We start from the raw sequence: 21,567 nt of genomic DNA, 5'->3' as shown, positions 1-21,567 counted from the left end.
TAGTAATAGAAGTAGCCCCGAAAGTATGTACTTCATACCCTCGGTCGTTCTTGGGATATTTTTGAGATGTCTTATTGGCAACCAGCATACACACAGTAATTTTAAAGCAACATTTAGGTTTTAAGCATAATGAGCAATTTGCATATAAGTGGGGAGGGGGTTTGACCTACCCAATAGCCCAAGAGATATAAGCACTAAACCGTCCAGCTATGATGAACTAAATGGCTGTCTTAAAATTTTAATTGGAATCGTTTGGAAAATTATGGGCTAAAGAGGATTAATGCTACTCCAATAACTTTTGACTCTTAAAAAGGGCACTAGAACTTTCAATTTCCAATCCAATTAGCTCCTTTAAAATAACATTGATATCACTATCTATGATAGAGCAGCGCTGCCTAGGATATTGCTTATACGCCCTTTAAATACCTGCATGCATATATTTTTTTCGTTTAATTGTAGCTTCCCTAAAAGTTTCAATTTGAGGGCCTTAGTGTCATTAGTTACAGTAGCCGTAGAATTAATATTAAAAGCATACACATAGTGTCTTCTGGCTAGTTCGAAATCCACCACAATTTCCCCAGAAAGGTGTAACTTAATAATGTAAGCAATTAATGTGATATTGCATTGCCAGGCTTTTCACCATCTTCATGATCATACTTCGTTTTGATTTAGTTTAACATCCATCCAAATATTCCTTGGAAGCTCCACCTTAATATCCTTAGCCTGTGCAGCAGCAAGAGTTGCAGTAGCATTAATAGCAGTATGCAATTAGAACCATTGTTTTTTTTTCAACATTCCCTTCAACACACGATTAAGTTTCAACTTAATACCATAAACCGTTCCTGAAGCAATGCTGATACGTCCTCTTGACAACCTATGTAAGCACAGTGTGTTTCGCTTTAGTTCAACAGTTTCAATATTGCCCAAAATTTTCGCCTTAATAGCTTTAAGTTTAGTAGCAGTCAAGGGCGGATCCAATATTTTTTTAGGGGGGGCAAAATAGGTTGATCCGATAAACTTGCGTTAGGAGCAAGTTTACTTAAGCAATCTTGCCTTAATTAAGTAAATTACACTACTTTAAACTACGTTAGGGGGGGGGGTGCGACCCCTCGCTCCCCTTGGATCCACCACTGGTAGCAGTAAGATAAGATTTATTGCTGAAAAACTGCTATCACAAGCCCAATAGGGCCGAATTCACACTTAAGCGTCAAATAAACCGAAAAAAGAACAACAAAAACAAACAATCAAACAAAAAACAGTAAATTATAAAAGGGTCAATGTCAAATATGTAAAAATGTTAAAAACAAAAACAAATTACACTCATAAAATTAAAAGGCCAATGTCAAGTCAGCAAAAATGCCCAAAAAAAACGAAAACTCGTAAAATTAACAAGGAAAACAAAAATTAAAACAAAAACATAAGTTAGTTAGTGACTAAAAATATAAATAAAAAACCTCCAAATTTGCAAAATCGACATTAAAATTAATGACTATGAGGTAAAAAGTGAGTGAGGGGTGGGAGGCTACGGAGATTCACTGATTGAAAATGTCAACTATGTAAGGGATAAAAGTTCTTCTATATCTTTCAGTGCAAACTCTTATTGGGCCAAGAAGGGGGATTTTTGTTGACACAGAACGCGGGAGGCGAGGTTGAAGGGATGAATATTGACCAGGGAAAAGGGGAGTTGTTCGAGGGTTATGAAGGGCATTGTTAGCAAAACGCAAGATAATTTTTCCTCTCCTTTCCTTAAGGGTGACAAGATTAGCTCTCCTAAGAAGGGAAATATAAGGTACTTTACCCTCATTGAAGATAATCCTTAGGCACCTTTTTTGTACTGCCTTTATTCTGTCTGACAATTCAATGGAAATGCCAGGATGCCAAACAGGACAGGCGTACTCAAGGGTTGGGCGTACAAATGACAGGAAAATCCTCAAACAATGTGATTTAGGGCACTTAAATTTTTTAAGGAGTTCAAGGAGGGAAAATGCGGCATTTGCACGTTTTAAGATGTCATTAATATGACAATCCCATTTTAAGTCGCTAGAGATGGTAACGCCCAGTAATTTCATAGTGGTAACATATATTTCAGGGGGGATTGGACAGGAGAAAGAAGGGGGAGTTTTAAGGAAATTAATAGTAAGAACAGTTGGCTTTAAAGGGTTAACTTTCATATCGTTGTAAGAGCTTCGGCTGATATCGATTCCAAGATGTCCATTGGGTTGCTTTTTAAATTTTTGAAACATGTCTCTAAGACAGTTAGATCATCAACGAATTTCCATCTATCCGAAAATAAACACCAAGGTTGTTTATCATTGTATGAAATAAAATTGGACCTAAGAGAGTTCCCTGGGGCACACCATTGTAAATTGGGAGGGGATCAGAATATACATTCAGGTATTTCACGACTTGCGTTCTATTAGAGAGGAAAGACACAATTATTGTCATTAAATAAGGGTCCTCATTAGATAGTTTTTCTAATAGTATATTGTGGTTGATTAAATCAAAAGCTTTTTGTAAGTCAACAGCGATAACATTGAGCCAGCTATTGGGTTTTTTGAGTGTGTTACGTATTATAAGGTGAACAAGATAGTGGGTGGTAGATGTAGAGCGTAAGTTTCCAAATTGTCTTTGGTCAACATTTGGGATTATCTTTACTTTCAACCACTCTTTCATATAACTTCGAGTAAGAGTAAAATACTGGAGTAAGAGTAATGGGACGGACACTATCAAAATCTTGATTGTTACCTTTCTTTTTTACAGGAGTAATAAAACCTAGTTTCCAACAATTTGGAAATTTACCAGTAGAGGTAATTTCATCAAAAAGTAAGGACAAAGGCTCTGAGAGATTGTCGGCAAAGGCTTTAACTAGTACAATCGGGATGTCTAGTGGACAAGTACTACACTTTTTAATGTTCTCAATGTTTGCCTCCACATCCGAGGGCGAAATAACGGGAAAATTGAGAGAGTACAAATCATAAGGAGTGTCAAAAGAAAGGGGAGGGAGGTTCTGAACTATGGAAGAAAGAAATTTGTTCAGATCATTGGCTGTAACTGAAGGGTCTTTTTGGAAATGGAAATCTATATTATTATGTGTGTTCTCACAAATTTCCTTTATTCTATTCTACCATTGTTTTGGCTTTGTAGAAAATAAATCCTGGACTTTGGATTTGTAATATGAAGAATCAGATTTACGTATTTATTTTTTTTATATGTTTACGCAGTGAGTTAGCTTCGGATAAAAGTAGTAGCAGCACTAGTAACTATAGTAGTAGCAGTAGAATTAATAGTAGCAGTTTTAGCTTTAGTAGTAATAGTAGCAGTAATAATAATAGCAGCAGTAGTAGTAGTTGTAGGAGTAGAAGGAGTAGTATTATGATGAAAATATTGTCTTTTGATGAGTTCAACATCCCCCACAACAAGCCTTGTCTTGTCATCAGTGTCATCAAATCAGTATCAATAAATAAATGAAACACAAAGACAAACATAAATTAAAATAAATAAGAGAGTCAAACTCAAAACGAGCAGAAGTTAATATGAGTAGGGTTCTAAATGCCTATACTTTCTAAAAGCCTGAATATAATTTGCACTTTACTGAAAAAAAATTCAAAAGAATTTACTGAAAAAAATGTGCATTGCCAGTTTAATATAAATATGCTAATATATATACCTTAAAATCTTAATTAATTTTTTATTTCTTAAAGTTATAAAAGTGAAAACCTTTAAAAGAATTTTTCTCAGTTTTTTTTTCGGGAAATAACTTACAACCTTAGCCCTGAGAGTTGTGGGGGGGGGGGGTCACACTCAAAGACATAATTTTCGGACCCTTCAACTACGTTTAACAGAATGGCTATATCAAAATGTTGATCAAAAGTGTTTGGGGAGATGACGGGCGTGGGGGAGGCATTCACCCTCCGATCGCTTTTGACTTTTAATAAGGGCACTAGCCCTCTCAATTCGGAATTGAATGAGACCTTTTTGAAGTTTCAACGACAACGCTTTCTTTGAAAAACTTATACGCCCCCATGGCATAAGCCTTTGCCCGGGGGGTTTGTCATCCTCAAAGACATAATTTTCAGTCCTTTCAACTACGTTGAACAAAATGTCTATCTCAAATTTTGATTGAATGAGTTTGGGGAAATGGTGGGCGTGACAGGGGGGTTAGTTGCCCTCCAATCACATTCGACTATTAAAAAGAGCACTAGCCCTTTCAATTTCCATTCGAATGAGCTCTTTTTGAAGTTTCTTTGACAACACTTTCTATAAAAACCTTATATGCCCCCCAGAATATAACTTACAATCATTGCCCTGAGGGTTGTCATCCTCAAAGACCTAGTTTTCAGAATTTTAAACTACGTTGAACAAAATGGCTATCTCAGAATTTTGATTGGATGTGTTTGGGGAAATAGTGGACGTGAGAGGGGGGTAGTTGCAATCCAGCCAACTTCTGCTATCAAAAAGGACGCTGGTCTTCTCAATTTCTAAATAAACTAGCCTTTTTTGGATTTCTTACGACAAAAATTTCTATAAAAAACTTTACTTGGCTCCAGGATATAACTTACAATCTTTACACCGAGGTCTATGGGCGGGTTGTCATCTTCAAAGACCGAATTTCCAGAACTTTCAACTACGTTGAAAAAATGGCTATCTCAAACTTTTGATTGGCTGTGTTTGGGGAAATGTTTGGCATGAGAGGGCGGTTAGCTGCCCTCCAATCACTTTCTACTATTAAAGAAGGCACTAGCATTTTGAATATTCAATCGAATGAGCCCCTTTCGAAGTTTCTACGACTACCCTTTCTATGAAACCCTTTTATGCCCCAGGGCATAACTTACAACCCTTGCCCTGAGGGCTGTGGGGGGAGTATCCTCCTCAAATAAAAAAATTTCCAGATCTTTAAACTATGTTGAACAAAATAGATGTCTCAAAATTTTGATTGGGTGTGTTTGGGGAAATGGTGGGCGTGGAAGGGTTGTTAGTTGCCTTCTAATCACTTTCGGCTATTAAAAAGGGCAGAAGCCCTTCCAATTTCCAAACGAATGAGCCCTTTTCGAAGTTTCTACGACAACTCCTTCGATATGAAGTGCCCTGGTCTAAAAGTAAAAAAAATAAATAATACATTATGCCAACATCGTTTTTACTTAACAGCGCTATTGTTCTGCCTATGATTCTCTGAAAGTTCCAACTTAATACCCTAATCCCGGAGTTCCCAACCCTGTGCCTGCGAGCACCATGGCGCCCGTGCAACGATTTGTATGTGCCCACTACTATTCAACCGAGACAGGATTTTTCCATAGCGTTAATTAAAAATGTGAATTGTTTTTATTTATTCGTTAAAGTTTTCTTTTTCTTTTGAGTGCTTCGGTTTATTAAATACGATCGTATTCTTGTGACATTGTACGCATGAGGTGTTCCTTTGCTAACAGTTCTTATCGCAACTTGTCTATCGATTAGCCAGACTGCACTCCTCACTAGTTCTCACGCTAGCCTTGAGCCACGTTGTTTTCATTATTTCTGCCCGATCGGGTCGCGCCAGTACTTAGGACTGCTAGGAGACATCTTCATTTTCGTCTAACTAACGAAACATGAACTAGGAGTTCTGATATTTCTTCTGAGAATTTTTAACGGGCTAAAAGCAAGGTCAGTTTTCTGTTATATTAACAAGCGATAATCTCTTATGATTATGGGGATAGCAAGTCCTTGTTGTAATACATTTATGTATATCATGCAGATCAGATATATTATATAACATTGATATTGTATTGTAGTTCAATTGCTATTTATTTTTTATATCTTTAGGTCAAAAATGAGTGGACCGAGTAAAAGACAACGAACCTATAATTTTAACTCTGACTGCGTGAAATCAAATTGTTTCGTTAATTTGAAAAATAAATGCGTTTGTTTGTTATGGGGTAGTAGTATTGCTGGGCCGAAAAAACATAATTTTGAACGTAACTTTTAGATAATTCACGCCATGTTTGATGTGAATTATCCACTTAAATATGAAGTAAGAAAAAAAAATGGCAACTAAAATCAAGTCTAACTACAAACAGGACGTTTTCACTAGACATGTGGAAAATTCTAAAAAGGCCACCATTGCTTCTTTCAAAATCTCTTACATGCTCGCAAAGAAGAAGACGCCTCTCATTGATGGTGGGTTGTTTAAATGGCTATTTTTGACTGATGCCAATTGCTGGTTTTATGGATTTTTTAACAAATGTGATACTGTCTGATCAATACAAGACTTACAGTTGTCAAATAACACCGTTACCAGAAGAATATTTGTAATTGCAATAGAAATACAAACTCAATTAAATACTGACTTGGAAATATGTGACTGGTTCTCGTTAAAATTTGACGATTCGACATATATATCAGACACCGCAGTTAGCAATTATGGTGAGAATGGCATTTATACATTACAATACAATCGTTTCTGATTGTTTTTATTTTGAATCGGTTTTGTATTGTAATTTCTGTTCGTTTTGGGTTTCATTTGTTTATTGATGATGATTTATTTGATTTTGGAAAAAAGTTGAGCCGTATAGGACCATAAAGGCAAAGATACTTGTATATACTAAAGAAAACTGACTCGTTTCTCGAAATACTTGAATTGTGCTGGCTATTCTTAGTTTTGATAAAATGTTTGAACTAAGTTTCAGATTGGGGGAAGGGGGCTAGGTTTGGGGGAGTAGGGGCAAACTGTGGGTGGGGGGGGAGCAAACTGCCACATAGCAAATTACGCTGGAGCATGTTTGATTCTTGGTTTAAAAAAAGAGTGAGGGTGTTAAGGTGAAGTATTTCTGGAATCTTAAGGGCAGTGTCTAGCTAAAAAAAACACATTATGTTTACTTGTAGCTTGTAAAAAGGGCATACCAGCAATATTTCATAAATAGTTTAGGGTAACCATAAACGTCGAGATTTACAGAAGCGATAAGTGGTATGTTCAACCAACCAGGGAGAATGTATATGCTACTACTACTACGACCACTACTAAAGTTAAGGGTATTAAGCCGAATACTTAGGAAAATATTGACAGGGATGTTGAACTAAATCAAAGCACTATGTGTATGCAGTTGCAAAAGGGCGTATTAGTAATATCTTGTGAATGGCTGTGCGTATAATGTTGAAACTTTCAGGTATGTTAATCAGGATATTAAACTAACCAAAAGGCCCTCTACTAATACTGCTAATAGTACTTCTACTACTACGGCAACTGGCTCCTTTATCTTTACCAGGGGCAAGTTCAGTATTGACTATTCTTTTCCATTTGTTAACACGCCAGTACAAGATATTACTATTATGCTGTCTGGCTTCATCTTCCACACTTTGACAGTTTCATCCATGGCCTTCACTTCACACCTCCTAAATTCACATTTTAATGCTTCCTCCACTTTCTTTACATTCCTCTTATTTTTATATGATCTGTCACTCATACAATTCTCGTACGGGCCCCTTCCCATCTCTATTAAATATAAAACATTTTCACTAATATTCCTTTTCCTAAATTTATTCCATTCATCTTCTATATTGTTAAATTCTAAACTTTCCAGCTTAGTATTTATCTGTTCCTGGAAAGTTTCTCCCAAATCCATATCTTGTAGTCTACCAGTGTCGACAAAAACAGAGTCTTTTTTTTATAAATCATCTTGACAGGCATTTATTTAATGACTTTAAAAAAACAAACAATTCCAACAAGGTTGAGCATGTAAAGACTTTACCCCATGATGTTACCTCACATTTGTAGAGTACTGAAAAATTGAGGGTGGTGGTTCAGTTGCACGAGGATTCAGTTGCACGGGGGTTCAGTTGCTAGTAATTCAGTTACAAGGGGGTTAAGTTGCAACTGAGTCATGAATTTTTGAATCATCTTTGGTCTTCAATTGCCTTCGAATGGCCCAGAAATCTGATGGACTACCATGAAGAAGTGAATATAATCATTTTTTATACGACTCTCAAAAAGCTATGCCAACATTGCCTTTGACAAAAACTTTCTGTCTTAGATATGCTCTAATTAAGCTTATGACAGAAGTTAACGTGGATAAAATCCAGGATTAGAATTTGAAAGAAACTCTCCAGAAGCAGTTGAAGGCTAAACTGGAAAGCCTAAAATTTGACCACGGAAAAAATGGATGGAATAATTTAAAAAAAAATCGTTCGTGGGGTTGAAGAACGAAAAGGTTTTTCTCCATTGTGAGTTCTTTTATGGTGAGATAGGATGAATTTTCCGCTAAACATTTTTTCACACATGTAACACTCAAAAGGCTTTTCTCCAGTATGAGTTCTTTATGATAAAACCAATTAAAATTTGAAGTAAAACGGTTCTTATATATATACTAATTTAAAAACCTTTTTCAACAAAACAAGTTTTTCAAAGAAAAGTAAAGAGCTCCATTAAGCCATAAATGAGCAGAAATAAAGTCAAATAATCTTCAAAGCGTATAACTACCAAACACAACCATCAATAAATAAAAGAAACTCTAAACCGACAGAAATTACATTAAATGACCAAGTCCAACTCAAAAAAAAAAAAATTACATGAGTAGGACTTACAACCCCCCTCCCTTCTCAAGACAAGAACATAATTTACACTTTACTGAAAAAAAGAGTATATGACCGTAGATTGTCAGTTTAATATACATAGAAACTCTAATTCTTAAGAATTGTAATAATTTTTCATTTATTAAAGTAAAAAAATGAAAACATTTGAAATAGAAACAAAGAGGGAAAACTGAATGAAGAAAACAGCAAGACGAGACTTTGATCACTATTAAAAAGGCAAAAAGAAAAACATAAAAAACGAAGCTGATATTGCGCCTTTATAAAAACGATGCGTCTTCAGCGTAAAAGATTAAGAAACTAAAATAAAGTAAGAACACATAAAACCACCACCAATACTAAACTGTAATTGTCGCAACAGACAACTCGGGTTACTGTTATTAAGTTACTTCGATGTAACTTTGTTACACGAATATTTTTATAAATATTTTTATTACACACTGACATACAAAAACGGTTTTCCCTCAGTATGAGTTCTTTGGTGACGAGATAAACAAGGAATTGTTGCAAAACTTTTTTTTTACATATAAGCACCAAAGCAATTGGATAAAAATTATATAAAATGGAAATTAAGTTAATTATTCTATTATGAAATAATCCTGTTGTTTGATATCACTGACTCAACTCTCCTTGGTCTTGTATTCAATCTCATCACTAAGTGATTTGGTAAAATCTTAATACCCTCGTTAACTGGGTCATTTTCCAGAACAATGTTATAAATTGGATCAATATTTAAATTTCCTGTATCCCAAGTTATTGAAACATTTGCAAACGTATTTTTTTTAATTAGAATAGGTTCCCTTGCCCAGTGAATATAACCTCAGTCATCAGAAATGGCCCTGGCATTATCAAATTTTACATGACGATCAAGAGTTGAAGAAAATGTGCTCAGCCAACGCCAAAACAAAGTTTCAGGAGGCTTGGTTAATTTTAGAGCGTTTTCTATTTAATTATGATGTTCAATAAATCTTTCAACAAATTGTTGGTGAGTTCTGCCAGTATAAACTTCCTACAAGAACAAGGAATACTATAAACCCCACTACGGTAACTCAATTGCCCCGAGTTATATCTTCTTTAGAATCAAGGAAACTGCTTAAAGGTCTTATTGACTGAAAACATGTATCAATGTTATATTTCTGTAAGATCCGTTGAAGTTTTCCCCAAACCCGGCATATATGGAAATGAGATAAAACTTTTAGACAAATTCAATTCTGAAGACTGTGAAACTCCAGTTATTTAATATTATACTTAATACGTCTATTTTCTATTAATTCATTTATAAATTTAATTGGGTAGTCATTACAAAATAAAATGTCCCTCAAATACAAAAATTCCAAGTCCAGAAATTTCTGAGAGCAATTTCTAAAGGCCCTATTCACTTAAGAAATTACAATCCCTCTTTTCACCAAAACAGGGTGACATGGATGAAAAATTAAATATCTCGCTGTTTGTAGATATTTTCTGTTAGCATTTAAATAGCTTCGACAAAAACATAAAATTTACAGTTAAGTTTAAAGAAGATAATAAATTACCCATCCTTGACATTTTATTAATCAAAAGAGACTTCCGTCTGCTTTTCTCAATTTACAGAAGACCAACAAACAGCGACAGATATTAAAATTTTTATTCATGTCACCCTGTTTTGGTGAAAAGAGGGGTTGTCATCTCTCTAGTGGATAGGGCCTTTAAAATTTGTTCTCCGGAATTTCTTGATTTAGAATAACTGTATTTAAGAGACATGAAAATAAAATACTTTAATAACAAATTGTTGAAATTACAACAGAGAATTATAGAAATCAGCCCCCCCCCCAGAACGCATTATTGTAATATACTTACCATGTGGTGTATATACACTCTCTCATGCTAATCTGAAAGAAACTATAGAAAGAAACCGCTTCTGTCAGACCAAGAACCTGAGTGTGGTGACTATAAGAGATATGTACCCTTTCGATTATTCAAAAAGGCACTGAACTTCGGATTACCAGTCCAATGAGCCCCCTCCATAGTTTATACGACCACCCTTTCTATAAAAACCTTATATTCCCCATAGACAGAGCATACAACCCTTGCCCTAAGGTCTGTGGGGGGGGGAGGCAGGTTGTCATCCTCAAAGACATAAATTCCTGACTTTTTAGCTACATTGAACAAAATAGTTATCTCAAAATTTTGACTTGATGTGTTTGGGGAAATGATTGACGTTGGGGTGTGGGGCCTGGTTGCCTTCCAATCACTTTCGACTATGAAAGGGAGAAGTATCCCTCTCAGTTTCCAATCTGAAGAGTCCCTTTTGAAGTTTCTAAGACAACTCCTTTTATACAAAGTGCCTTGGTAAAAAATAATAATAAATAATAATACATTGTGCCCACATCACTCTTTACTTAGGCTGCATTATTGCGCTGTTTATGATTACATTCCAAAGGTTTTTCTTCACTATGAGTTCTTTGATAAGATAAATTGGAACTTGGTGAAACATTTACCACATATATGACATTTGAAAGACTTTCTCCGGAATGAGTTCTTTGATGATTAAATAGGTGGCCTTTTGGCGGACATTTTTCTCACATCCATCTTGAAAGGTTTTTTTCCATTATGGGTTCTTCGGTGTTAAGACAAATACGTAATAGAACTAAAACTTTTCTCACGTGCATCACATTCAGAAGGCTTTTCTCCAGAGTGAGTTCTTTGATGATGAGATAAACCTGAACTTGAAATAAAATATTTCTCACATATGTCACATTTGAAAGGTTTTTCTCCCGTATGAGTTCTTTGATGATCAGACAAATACGAAGGTCTACTAAAACGTTTCTCACATAGGTGACATTCAAAAGGTTTTTCTCCACTGTGAGTTCTTTGATGCTGATATAAACTGGAACTTTGAGTGAAACGTTTCTCACATATATGACATTTGAAAGGTTTTTCTCCTGTATGAGATCTTTGATGTTCAGACAAATACGAAGGTCTACTAAAACGTTTCTCACATACGTGACATTCGAAAGGTTTTTCTCCACTGTGAGTTCTTTGATGCTGATATAAACTGGAACTTCGAGTGAAACGTTTCTCACATATATGACATTTGAAAGATTTTTCTCCTGTATGAGTTTTTTGATGATGAGATAGGGAGGTTTTATAGGGAAAACTTTTCCCGCATATATCACATCTAAAAGGTCTTTCTCCACTGTGAGTTTTTTGATGATTAGATAATTTGGAACTGAAAGTAAAATGTTTTTCACATATGTCACATTTGAAAGGTCTTTCTCCACTGTGAGCTTTCTTATGACAGAACAAACTGGACTTTGAAGTAAAACATTTCTCACATATATCACATTTGACAAGTTTTCCTCCAATAGGAGTTCTTTGATGATCAGACAGGTGAGATTTCTGTAGCAAGGCTTTCTCAGATGCATCATCTTCGAGAGGCGTTTCTCCAGTACGACAAATCTTCTGTTTTACCATATCATTTTCAGCAAATACGGAAATGTTACTTGGCAGTTCATTCTCCTGACAATCCACAATCATTTCTTGTTTTAGACATACGCTTATCAGATCAGGCATGCAAGGTGTTCCACATCTTTGTTTGCTGACATCATCTTCACAGGCCCTTATAATAGGTACATCTAAAAAATAATGTATAATTCACTCAAAATAAATCTTTTTGTCTTATCTTTTTTGTCCTGTTTTAGTTGCAAACAATTTACCTTCTCAGATTTTGAACTTTACTGTTCCTCTTAATTTGATTTTCATGATCCTACCTTTGGTGACTAATTAATAACAGCTAAATTTTCTACACCGCCTCTTCGATAATTGAAGGATATTTTTAGTAACTCATATTATTTTTAAATTCTTAAACCCGGGGTTGTATATTCTATTCTTTAATGATACAATTGTATATAAACAATATGGCTATACTATTTTATTAATGTATGTTTTAACTCTCCACTTCTATTAATTATTAATTTCAAGAATAAATTCCAGAAAAGAACTATTTCAACGAAAAGTAAAGAGCTACATTATCTGAAAACGAGCAGAAAAAAAAGAAATAATTTTCAGGCGTAAAACTAACATAAAAAAACAAACAGAAATTCCAATAAATAACAGGGCCAAACTAAAACCGAGGAGAACATAAGGAGAATCGGGCTGACGCCATCTTGCCATCTAAAGACCAGAATATAATTTGCACTTTACTGAAAAAGATCCTTTTCTCAAGCGATGTGTTCATTTCTCGTAATATTTCTCGTCATATCATAATATCAAAAAAAGAAAACAAAGAATATTGACTAACAGTTTGATATATATCTTGTTATTCATTCCTGAAAGTATTAATCATTTTTATGCATTAAATTATTAAAAAGAAAAAACACTTCAAAATATTTCGTTTTTAGTAAAATAAAAAAAATGGATTCTGATCTATAGAAGGCACGGGGGCGTCAGCCTTACACCTCTTCTTTTCTGCTTGTTTTAGTTCATTTAGTGCATTAGTTCATTTGCTAAACATATTAGTCAAACTTTCAGGGATTGGCGAGGCCAGAGTCAAACTGAATCAAACACACTTTATACACGTGGGTTATCATAGTTTTAAGAGCATCCAAGTTGTTAAGATATTCAGGCTGGATATCTTAAGACCGGGTTTTAGTATACAGTAGAAACTTTCATTGAAAATTTATGTTGGTTTAAAACTAAATCAAAAGGCACTATGTTCATGCTGGTTGTCAATAAGACGTGTCATCAATATCTCTAGAACGAGTAAGGGGACTAAGCTGAAAGTTTCAGAGCTACTACTCTTACTGGTAGTATATCAAAATTTGGATTTTTATAGAGATTAATTTAAAAAAAGTTTTTTCATAAAATATGTTTTTCAAAAAGAAGTAAAGAACTCCATTAAACCAAAAATGAACAAAAATAGAATCAAACAATCTACCAAGCATACAACTACCACAAATCAGTATCAATAAAAAATGAAACCCAAAACGAACAGAAATTAAAATAAATAACAGAGAACAAAACAAGCAGAAATTAATATGTGTAGGGTTCAAAACCAATATGCTTTCTAAAAGCCAGAATATAATTTGTACTTTACTGAAAAAATTTAAATGAATTTACTGAAAAAAATGTGCACTGTCAGTTTAATGTACATATGCTGATATTTATTCCTTAAAATCTTATAAAATTTTTGATTTCTTAAAGATATAAAAGTGAAAATATTAAAAGAATTTTTTTCCGTAAAGTACAAACTATATTCTGGCTTTTAGAAAGCATAGGGATTTTGAACCCTACTCATCTTAATTTCTGTCCGTTTTGAGTTTGACTCTGTTACTTATTTTAATTTCAGTTCGTGTTGAGTTTCATTTATTTATTGATACTGATTCGTGGTAGTTGGGTAGTTGTATGCTTGGTAGATCGTTTGATTATATTTTTGCTCATTTTTGGTATATTGGAGTTCTTTTACTTCTATTTGAAAAACTTATTTTATGGAAAAAAGCTTTTTAAATCAATTTTTGTTGGTTTTATACTGACATAGTTTTTTCCAGGGAAAACGAAAATAATAATTTAATCTTTCCAGTTTTCCTTTAAGAATCTATAGTTTAGCCTGCTATTTATATGCTGGAGAAACTTTTTCAGCAATTTTTAACAACATAAACTCTTTTGAAAATCATGAAACATATAAGCGTTTAATTTAGTCACATACATCCTCTAGTTGACCTGATAAATAAAAGTTAATACTATTCTCAAAAAAATATATCTGTGCTCTTTCACAGCCTGGATAAAATTATACTCTTTTGATTTAGTAAAATTTTAAGAGCAGAAGGAGTAATAGAAGTAACCCCAAAAATTTGAACTTAATACCCACAACTGTTCTTGGTATATTGCTGAGATGTCTTATTGGCAACCAGCATACAAACAGTGTGGTTTGATTTAATTAGTTAAGATTTTGTTAAGATAATTAGTTAAGATAATTATTATTTAAGATTTTGTTAAGACTAATTAGTTAAGATATTGTTAAGATTTAGTTATTAAGCATAATAGGCAAATTACATAACTGCGGGGAGTTGACCTAACCAGTAACCCTAGAGATATAGTTACTAACGATTCAGCTATTCGGAACATAATGACTGTCTTAAACTTTTGATTAGAAGTGTCTGGAAAATTGAGAGCTAAAGAAGATCCCTGATTGTCCTTCAATCATTTTTTACTCTTAAGAAGCCATTCAGCTATGCTGAACAAACTGGCTGTCTAATAATTTTGATTGAAAGTGTCTGGAAAATTATGAGCTAAATAGGAGGGCTTATTATCCTCCAATCATTTTTCAAACAGTTCGTGGTAACGAACTGTAAGTAAGGAGCGACCCGGCTCAATGGTAACCGAAACTCTAGAAAACGGGTTTTTGATACCAATAGATATATCAAAACAATCAGATTTCAATGCTGCTTTCAAATATATAACTTTCATCAAGTTTAGTGCTACCCATCAAAAGTTACGCGCCTGAGAAAATTTGGCTGATTTTCAAAAAAAGGGGAAAGACCCCCTAAAAGTTATAGAACCTTAATGAAAATCACACCATCATATTCAGCGTATCAGAGAACCCTACTGTAGAGGTTTCAAGCTCCTATCTACAAAAATGTGGAATTTTGCATTTTTTGCCAGAAGAAAGATCACGGATGCGTGTTTATTTGTTTCTTTGTTTGTTTTTTTTTTGTTTTCCCATGGCTGATAGTATTAACCCAGGGATCCCTTAATATCGTGGAACGACTCAGTCGAAAGAATATGAAAATCTCTAGTGCCTATTTAGAGGGACCAAAAAAATGTGTGGAAACTAGGCGCTCTCCCATGCTCATTTTTTCCCCGAAGTCACCTGATCAAAATTTTGAGATAGCCATTTTGTTCAGCATGGTTGAAAATATGATAAAAATGTCTTTTAGGATGACTTGATCCCCCAAAGTCCCCAGGGGGAGGGCTGAAAGTTATGAACTTTACTCAATGTTAACATATAGTATTGGTTATTGGGAAGTATACCGACTTTTTCAGAGGAGATTTTTTCGGGTCGGGGGGGGAAGGCGCGGGTCGGTGGCTATATGGAAGGCTTTTTCCATGAAGGAAGTTTTCATGGGGGAAGGGATATTGCTAAGAAGGGGGCACCGGATTTCCCAGCATTATTAAAGAAAAAGATCAGGAATTAAATAAAGAAAAACAAGTTTTTCAACTGATCAACTGATTGTGATTAAGAGGTCATTTTTAAAGAACTGGAAAAAAAATTCGAACTATAGTTTAAAGAGCAGGGTATTGACTAGGGGGCGAACCCCCTAATATACGTGTTAAAAATTTATGAATATAGAAATTCGTTACGTAAGTTAATTCTAAGTTACGTATATTTATTACTAATAAAAAAGTTAGTAAATAAAATTAAACAAGTTTCGAGAAAGCCATTTAACCAAATATAATATTCAAATTTTGTTTTAATTATTCATGTACGGTGAGCCAAAATCAAAACCTGCATTAATTCAAAAACGTTCAAAAATTAAATAAAAAAAAACAAGTTTTTTTAACTGAAAGTAAGGAACTACGTTAAAAATTAAAACTAACAGAAATTATTCCTTATATTATGGGGGCTGTCCCCTCCTCAACGCCTCGCTCTTTACGCTAAAGTTTTACTTTCTCAAAAATATATTTTTTTAAAAAATAAAAAAAATTTAGCGTAAAGAGCGAGGCGTTGAGGAGGGGACAGCCCCCTTCATATACGGAATAATTTCTGTTCGTTTTAAGTGTTAACGTCGTTCCTTACTTTCAGTTAAAAAAACTTGTTTTTTTATTTAATTACTCTTAAGAGGCCATTCAGCTATGCTGAATAAACTGGAGTAGCAATGCATTAATTACTCCGAAACTAACAAGACCTACCGGACAAGTTTCTGGTCCAACCAGACAGGTTTCTTGGCCAACAGTTGTATGGGAATACTGCGAGTACACTATATACGGCGACCTGAATGGAACTTGAGGAAATAATTTATACTGGCTTATAATGATATCAGTTTTAAAAGTAGAAAAAACTAGTTTTTTGAGTAACAAGTATTTTGGATCACTCAATAATGGTGCATAATTCTCGTCCGAATGGTATTAATTAATGATTTGAAAAATAGGATGAAACCAGAGGACGATAATATTCTTATTTTTAATTGGATTGTATGAAAGTGACAAAAGGTTTAAAATTACGTATCAGTTAAGGTAAGTCTGAGGGGTTGGTAAGCCTTACACAACGTGACATAAATGTTAGAAAATGATTAGAATAACGTCATTGATACTAATCTGTGGAAACGGTTAGCGGTGACAAGGCGATCTTGCGACTTGACCTAGCTTATCTTCTTAAAGCTCATCTTTCTAGCTAAAAACTTGAAACTAATAAATTCGTAGGTACCAAGAAAAAAAAATTAATATAGAAATTCAGAACATTGCGACTTGACCTAGCTTATCTTCTTAACTGTGGTCGCTATAATAAACAAGAACATAATGAGAAGTGTGGGCAATATAAAATATTCTTTAGCACTGGAGTATGATAAAAAATTGAAACTAATAAAGTCGAGGTTGCCAAGAAAAGAATTTTAATATAGAAATTCAGAACAATCCTTAGTAATCCTTAGAAATCAAGAAGTGGGGTGGTTATGGATTTGAACCATCTAGGTTCTCAGCCACCAAGGAACTCAACCTCAAAGGGCCCCCCAAGACTCCCAAACCCAACCATTTGGCCCCCCATTTTTGATACTTTTTTTGGTTTAGTTTTTTTTCACTTTTATTTTTTATATTTTTTTAACGTAGAAGTTTTTTCAACTTTTTTTACATGTCAGAATGACATGAAATATGCTTAAAACCAAAAAATTCACATTTAATATTTTCAAAATACAAAAGGAGAATGATATAGATATGTTAGTCGTAACTTTTACTATTAGAAAAATTATTTTTGTAGTGACACTTTTCTTTTTTTTCTGACTTGGAATTTTTGGAGGTAAAAACTTTTCAACTTTTTTTTACTAGTATTTTTTTACTTATGCGGCTGTATTAGTGGTACTCTATGGCTGCTCATCGACACTACGCAGCTGTTACAGTGGCACTTTGAGGCTACTTGCTGCCACTATCTAGTTTATTATATGTATTAAATCAGTAATTTTTCTACATTGGAAGGATAAACACCCATCATATTCTTTAAAAAAAGTGAAAATGATTTATTCGAAGAAAGTGTGTGCACATGATAAAGTCGTTGTGCTGACTGCTGAAAAAGACAAGTACTTGAACTATGAAACAAGTACTAGTGGGGATCTAATTGGAAACGTAGACGAGCGATGTTGTGGCAGTTAGAGATTGAATTTCTTTGGAGTATCGAAACAATTTAATGGTCATACAGTTAGTTATACCAGAGTAAAATTTCCAAAGATGATAGTGCTCAAAAGATTATGCGAGCCTAAAACTAATAGTTGATGACGAGGGCCAACTTCTTGCTCATTGTACGGGTAACACGTTACCTCATGATGAATGGTATTACCATTCAACAGAACGTAAAAGCAAGACGAGCGTACTCCAGCATCAATGCCATATCATGTCTATTTGTCGGAACTTAACCTGTGTAAAAATAATGTGATAATAGACAGTGTAATCGAGAGCAAAATTAAAAGGGCATGGACAGGTAACATTGCCCATAAAACTAAAGACAATTAATGGAAAATGAAGCATCAATGAACGTTAATAGTATCACTGATAGTTTACCATCAGATACTATCGCTGAGCAGAATAATAGCAATGATGAAAAAGTAAAAATGAAATACTCCAAGAAACAATGTGCACATAGTATATGTGTGCATTGTCATGACAGTGAGAGATTAAACTTCGTTTGACTACCGAAAAAATTCATCATTGCTAAAGGTGGATATAATAGAATAAAATTCCCAGAGATTATATTGTTTAAAAATAATTCATGCCTGAAAGCAATATTTGACAAAGGGGGTCGACTTCTTGCTCATAGTGCGGGTAACACGTTACCTCTTGATAAATCATATCGCCATCGTTTGGGTATTAGTATTCGACAGATCGTGAAAAAAAGACAGGCTTACTCTTGCACCTATGTCATAAATCATATCTTGTCACTGTGCCGGAACTGTTACCTGTGTAAAAATAATATGGTAATTGAGAATGAAATCGTCGGCAAAATTAAAAGGGCATCGGCAAATGATATCATCATGAAAATTAATGACAACTCTAAGAAAAGCAAAGTATTGGTGAACATTGCTAGTACTATTGATCATATAGTCAAAGAACGCAATAATACCAAAGATGAAATGTATATTGAACCTATAGGTTCAATATGTCCGTGGAAAATAAAACTGAATTGGAAGTTTTTTTATTTTCATTGGAAAAAATTAAAAATTCAATTGTAACCTTTTTTTTCTCTTCATTGAGAAAATTCAGAAGGGAACTTGAACTTTTCTTCACTTCATTGGAAAAAATTAGAATTGAACTGTAACTTTTTTCTCTTCTTTGGGAAAAATTCAGAATAGAACTTGAACTTTTCTTCATTTCTTTGAGAAAACTCAGAAATGAAGTGGGAACTTTTTTTCTTCTTAGGGAAAAATTCAGGATCGATGTATAACTTTTTTTATTTTCCACGGTTCTGAATTTTCTCAAAGACGAGAAATAAATTTTTCCGTAGGACAAAAGCTACACTTTTATTCTGAATTTTTTCCCAAGAAGATATATATATATATATATATATATATATATATATATATATATATATAAGATAAATAGATAATCCTGTTTGAGCATCTTTGGTATTATTGAGTTCATTGACTATATCATCAATATTATCCGATATTATCCATAGTACTAGCAATATTATCCGATGCTTTGCTTTTCTTAGAATTGTCATTAATTTTCATGATGATATTATCTACCAATGCCCTTTTTATTTTGCTGGCAATTTCATTGTCTATTACCACATTATTTCTACACAGAGAAGAGTTCCGGCACAGTGACAAGATATGATTTATGACATTGGTGCAAGAGTAAGCCTGTCTTTTTTCACGTTCCGTCGAATACTAATACCCGAAAGATGGCGATATGATTTATCAACAGGTAACGTGTTACCCGCGCTACAAGCAAAAAGTTGACCCTCGTTGTCAACTATTACTCTTATGCATGAATTATCTTGTAACAATATTATCTCTGGGAATTTGATTCTATTATATCCAACATTAGTAATGATGAATTTTTCGGTAGGCCAAAGAAGTTTAATCTCTCACTGTCATGACAATACACACACATATTTCCAATAGTGCCACCATTAGTGCTTATTTCATAGTTAAAACATTTATCTTTGTCGGCATTCAATGCTACGATAATTCTATTTTGTGCACATACTTTCTTGAAGTATTTTATCTTTACTTTTCATCATTGCTATGATTCTGTTCAATGATGGTATCTAATGGTAAAACTATCAGCGATACTATTATTGTTCAGTGATGCTTTGCCTTTCATTGAATTGTCTTTAGTTTCATTGGCAATGTTACCTGTCCATGCCCTTTTAATTTGGCTCTCGATTACACTGTCTATTATCACACTATTTTTACACAGGTTATAGTTCCGACACATCGATATGATATGATTTATGACATTGATACTGGAGTACGCTCGTCTTGCTTTTACGTTCTGTTGAATGGTGATACAACAAAGATGTTGATATGATTTATCATGAGATAACGTGTTACCCGCACAATCAGCAAGAAGTTGGCCCTCGTCATCAACGTTTAGTTTTAGGCTCTTGTTGTCTTTGAGCACTATCATCTCTGGAAATTTGACCCTGGCATAACTAACTGTATGACCATTGAACTTTTTCGATACTCCAAAGAAATTCAATCTCTCACTGCAACAACAACGCTCGCATACGTTTCCAATAAGATCCCCACTAGTACTTGTTTAATAGTTCAAGTATTTGTCTTTTTTAGGATTCAGCGCAACGACGAATTTATCATGTGCACACACTTTCTTCGAATAAATCATTTGTACTTTTGCTTTTAAGAATATGATGGAAGTGTTTATCCTTCCAATGTAAAAAATTACTGATTTAATACATACAATAAACTAGATAGTGTCGATAACTAGCCATAGAGTACCACTGGTACAGCCACGTAGGACCGATGAGCAGCCATAGAGTACCACTAATACAGCCGCATAAGTAAAAAAATACTAATAAAAAAAAGTTGAATAATTTTCCCAAGTCCAAAATTTCCAAGTTAGAAAAAAAGTGTCACTACAAACATTAAGTCACGACTAACATATCACGACTAACATATTACGAGTAAGATATATCAGTAAACATATCTATATCATTCTCATTTTGAAAATATTAAATGTGATTTTTTTTCGCTTTAAGCATATTTCATGTCATTCTAAGACATGTAAAAACAGTTGAAAAAAATTCTATGTTCAAAAATCATATAAAAAATAGAAAATAAAAGTTCAAAAAAGAAGTATAAAAAATATGGAGGGGGAAGGGCCAAAAAGTTGAGTGAGGGGGCCCTTAGGGGTTGGGGGGGTCCCTTGGAGGTTGAGGTCCTTGTTGGTTAGGGTCTTTGGTGGTTGAGGACCTAGGTGGTTCAAATCCATAACCACCTCACTACTTCATTTCTAAGGATTGTTCTGAATTTCCATATTAAAATTCTTTTCTTGGCAACTACGACTTTGTTAGTTTCAACTTTTTAACATACTCCATTGCTGTATTATAGCGACCACAGCTAAGAAGATAAGCTAGTTCAAGTCGCAATGTTCTGCATTTCTACATTAAAATTCTTTTCTTGGTGCCTACGACTTTATTAGTTCAAAAATTATATAAAAAATAGAAAATAAAAGTTCAAAAAAAATTAAAGTTCAAAAAAAGAAGTACGAAAAATATGAAGGGGGAAGGGCCAAAAAGTTGGGTGAGGGGGCCGTTGAAGGTTGGGGGGTCCCTTGGAGGTTGAGGTCCTTGTTGGTTAGGGTCTT

At 34.1% G+C, this 21,567-nt stretch overlaps 1 protein-coding gene across 1 annotated transcript in view; it reads right to left on the bottom strand.

Annotated features, from left to right (window-relative positions):
- Nucleotides 1-9,754: 9,754 nt before the first annotated feature.
- The window catches only part of LOC148940872 (uncharacterized), a 153,249-nt gene continuing 141,436 nt past the window's right edge, over nucleotides 9,755-21,567 (bottom strand). The window contains exon 7 of the mRNA XM_089105170.1: nucleotides 9,755-12,170. Coding sequence (XP_088961296.1) covers nucleotides 11,161-12,170 — 1,010 coding nt within the window. The 3' untranslated portion in view covers nucleotides 9,755-11,160. The remainder of the gene's footprint in view (nucleotides 12,171-21,567) is intronic.

This window comes from Artemia sp. Qi Xiang Cuo, chromosome 19 (genome assembly GCF_049724085.1).
Source record: "Artemia sp. Qi Xiang Cuo chromosome 19, ASM4972408v1, whole genome shotgun sequence".
NCBI lineage: Eukaryota > Metazoa > Arthropoda > Branchiopoda > Anostraca > Artemiidae > Artemia > Artemia sp. Qi Xiang Cuo.
Note: the sequence above shows the minus strand (reverse complement) of the source record. Positions and strands in the feature narration are given on the sequence as shown.